Raw genomic sequence first — 3,849 nt, 5'->3', positions numbered from 1 at the left:
TTCATGGAAGATCAGCAGTCGCCCATGCACACCAGCCTCCCCTCTCCACGCCACCGATGTTACCCAAGGGAAAGGCAAAGGCCAATGTAGCCTGGCACCAGTGACGTTGCAACTCATTTCAACAGCTGAGTGAACTGGAGCAACGTGAAATAAAGTGTCTTGCTCAAGAACACAACACACGACTCGGTCTGGGAATCGAACTCACTACCTCATGATTGTGAGCCCGACGCACTAACCACTGAGCCATGTGCCACTAGAATAAAACGGTAATAAAAGGTGGCGGGGGGGGGCATTTTAAAAAATGGTTGGAAAACACTGGTCTACAGAAAGTGGCAGTACCAATGACATTTGCTGCCCACACCCACGAAACTGGTGAGGTTGATGCCGTTAATGTTCGTTTAAATTACTGCTACAAGAAAGACGTGAGCAAGGGGAGGATTCCAGAGGTTTGATATTCTGGAAAAGAATGACAGGATCAACGATGGACACAAGGACGACGTGAGATGGAAAGGTGAGTGAGTCGAGGGTGAGAAACAGAGGCTATTATCACTGCAGCAGAAAAAAAAAACAGAGAGGAAAGACAATAACTATGTGCCTATGGGCCGGAGATTGTAGTGATTCAATACCATTCGAGTGGCCTTGCTCTGGATGCGGTCTGGATGACTGTGTGATGTTGACAGCGCATTACGTAATCTTGTTATTGTTTATGTTCAGCGTGCATTGCAGATATTTCCAATATTATATATGTACACAATGTTAACCCTTACCATCGGTTAATTAGGACAATCGGTTTAAATGGACATTCTTCCTGTTGGTACGGTTTAACGAGGGTTCATTTATTTAGGACTTTAAACATAAATATATTCAAGAAATATATCAGAGCTGGTGAAAGACGGATGATCACGGATGGAACGCCTTTGCTCGTGAGTCTGCTCCATCATGACTGTCCTGTAACGAAACAACAATATAACAGATATGATATGAAACTAACATTTAAAAATTGTTGTTTACCTAAACAATGTTTACGTTTTGCTATAAAGATGCAATATATTTTAAGTGTTTCTTTTTTCTTATGAGTTCACTGAACAAAAATAAACTTGCATGAAAAATCAAATAACTTGATGAAGTTTTATACTATATTTATTAAAGTTATATTAAACAATGACACCAACTTGTTTTTCTGGGCAGAAAAATTGCTTAATACAATATAAATCATTTTGGATATATCGAATCATTAATGTGAAATGAAGCGGAAGTGATGACAGGGTTACGAAACAAATGTTGTGTTTCATAAAAGAGATTTGCTAGCTCTGGTGATAAGCGTAGCACGTGACAGTAACATGTTCGACCCGGTACAATCACGTTAAAATTCGTATGATCCATTATTTTTTTAAAATAATTGTTTCATTGCCTGTGTTCGGAAATTTTAAGTGTTACAAAGGAATTAATTCCCAACTGAAATGTTTTCTCATAATGCTATTTTACCACAGGTAAAATTTTCGTATTCTTTTGTCGTGTTCCTTTTGTACTAAAATGTTCAGTGGCGAATGTTCAATGTCATTTTCCTCTCATCAATAGCAAACCTATTTTAGGATTATCTTCGTATTTAAAACTATTTACAATAGTTTGTAATGAAAACGATATTTCATTATATTTATAAGGAAATATTCCGTTGACAAATTTTCAGCAATAGTCATTCTTCCAATGAATGATGGTATTACATAATCATTTATGTAGTATATTAATCTTTAATATACTATCTAGACTTTTGTGAAAATATCTCTATTTTAAATACCGGAGGATTTCTATTCTTGGGTTCTTTTCAAATATTGATCTTTATTGTTACTTCTGTATTAATGCAATTGGAAATTCTCGGTTTAGTCTAAATATGTTAGTTCGATATTGCTATATCACCTTGTTTGTCATTTAATCAATGGGGTGACGAGCACTGTAAAGTACGAGTTAAGCAATGGGCAAACCGAATTTGTCACAAAATTTCAATTTTCTGTTGAAACTATTCCATCTTTCTTAGCTACAGTGTTCTTGAAAAAAAATTCTGATCTTCGCAACTATATTTCCTATCATATAAAACCTGAAACCTCGTGTTTATTCAAAATAAATTGGAATGACTTGTTTAAATTAACCTGAGGTTGTGAAGCGCTGACAGATGCTTCCTATTCTCAGTTCGATAGCCAGTTGTACCATCGATGCTAACTTTGTTTTTTTATATACTTGAGGTCGAAACAAAATAAGCACAGTAAAATATTATGGGTACTCATTGTGTAATGAATGATATATCGATCCCTACAAAATAAAACTGTCCTTGCTCTTATGGAGAAGAAATCAATATTGCTATTATTAGGTTGTTCGGTTTGGAGCAGTTGGTAATGAGCTAAAATAATATTTTATTTGTCTCTTGTAAATTTGGTTCATGTCAGAGTTACTGCTAAAAGAAGCACCAGTTGTCTTAATACAATTCCATTCCCACTGGGATCCTGTTAGGAATATACAAGATAATTTCTACCCATTATTTAGTATTAGTCCTTAGTTGCCAGGTCTATGTGGAGGATCGTACTCAGTCGTATACCAAAAGATTCACTGTATACAAAACAAAAAAAAGGAAAAACTTGACAGAAAGTCCGTCAAGTTACATGCTGGCATTAGTAGTGTTTGGTTGCGAAAATTATGTATTTCCTGTGTTAAAGAATTTACAAAGGCTGTAGGTACAGCTTGCTCCTTCCCTCTTATGAGTTCAATGAAAAAAAAATTACTATTAGGTACTCTGTTATTTGAAAGAATGAATACTTTTTGACGCTCGTTTACATTTATCCCTTAAATACCAGCTCTGATGCCGTCTCTCATTCTCTCTCACTCTCTCTCTCTCTCTCTCTCTCTACTGTGTATCTAGGACATTATCCAAGGTGTTCTTTATTTCGTAAGCGATTTCTTTATTTCGTATAGCGATAGTCTATAATTCATGGAAAATTCGGCTGCTAGTATTTGCAACCGCGTATAACCTAATATTTTGAGGACTATTCAAAGAAATGTAATCTCATATTATGGTTTTGTTTAATAACACGAAGCTACGTATCAAATATGTTGTGTATATCTTGCTCTTATAAATACAAAATTATATTTTCTTTTATCAAAAAGCACAGTCAATGTTGAGTTTTAGACCTATAGTCAAAAGTATTCCAATTGTGAAAATCCTGTCTTTTTACAAGTTTCAGTACAATTCCTACATTATCTCATACGTTCTCTTTCAAGACTGATTTGAGTAACATTTCGTTGTTGTTTCTCGCAGGTCGAATGAAAACGTTGTTACTACATCCGGGAACTCACTTGTCTTTCCTCACTAGTAACACGTTAGTGGCCACCATTCCAGTAGTACCTGTTACGAATGGAATGAACACATAATTCAAAATTTATTGTAGTTTCTCAGATAATCAGTGCGATTCACGTCTACATGACCGTAGTCATTTAGTGTTGACGTGTTAATTATTACGGCAGAACTAAAGTTTGGCGCCCGACACGGTTTCTTTAAAACTTTGAGAAATGCATTCTGTTTTTAAAGAAATTTTGCAGTGGTACTTTTTTGAGGGCGTAGATTACTACTATGTAATATAAGTAAATAAGAGTTTATTTTTGTGTCTTGAAAATTTCATTGTGTGGTGATGATCAGTGTGTATGTTTCTCATATTAACGTTTCATGACCAAACTGTCGAAATACTTGGGCTTAAAATTAATAGGTACATATCAACAATGATGATCCTATCTATCTATCTATCTATCTATATATATATATATATATATATATATATATATATATATATATATATATATATATAT

General features: G+C 34.7%; 1 protein-coding gene across 3 annotated transcripts in view; it reads left to right on the top strand.

The window, feature by feature from the left end:
* The first annotated feature begins 1,308 nt into the window (after positions 1-1,308).
* LOC106881149 (ATP-dependent zinc metalloprotease YME1L) overlaps positions 1,309-3,849 on the top strand; it is a 58,722-nt gene continuing 56,181 nt past the window's right edge. For all 3 annotated transcript variants that reach the window (XM_014931434.2, XM_014931433.2, XM_014931432.2), the window contains exon 1: positions 1,309-1,490. In XM_014931434.2, the coding sequence (XP_014786920.1) occupies positions 1,461-1,490 (30 nt within the window). In that variant the 5' untranslated portion in view covers positions 1,309-1,460. The remainder of the gene's footprint in view (positions 1,491-3,849) is intronic.

Source organism: Octopus bimaculoides, chromosome 4 (genome assembly GCF_001194135.2).
Source record: "Octopus bimaculoides isolate UCB-OBI-ISO-001 chromosome 4, ASM119413v2, whole genome shotgun sequence".
NCBI classification, from domain to species: domain Eukaryota; kingdom Metazoa; phylum Mollusca; class Cephalopoda; order Octopoda; family Octopodidae; genus Octopus; species Octopus bimaculoides.
Note: the sequence above shows the minus strand (reverse complement) of the source record. Positions and strands in the feature narration are given on the sequence as shown.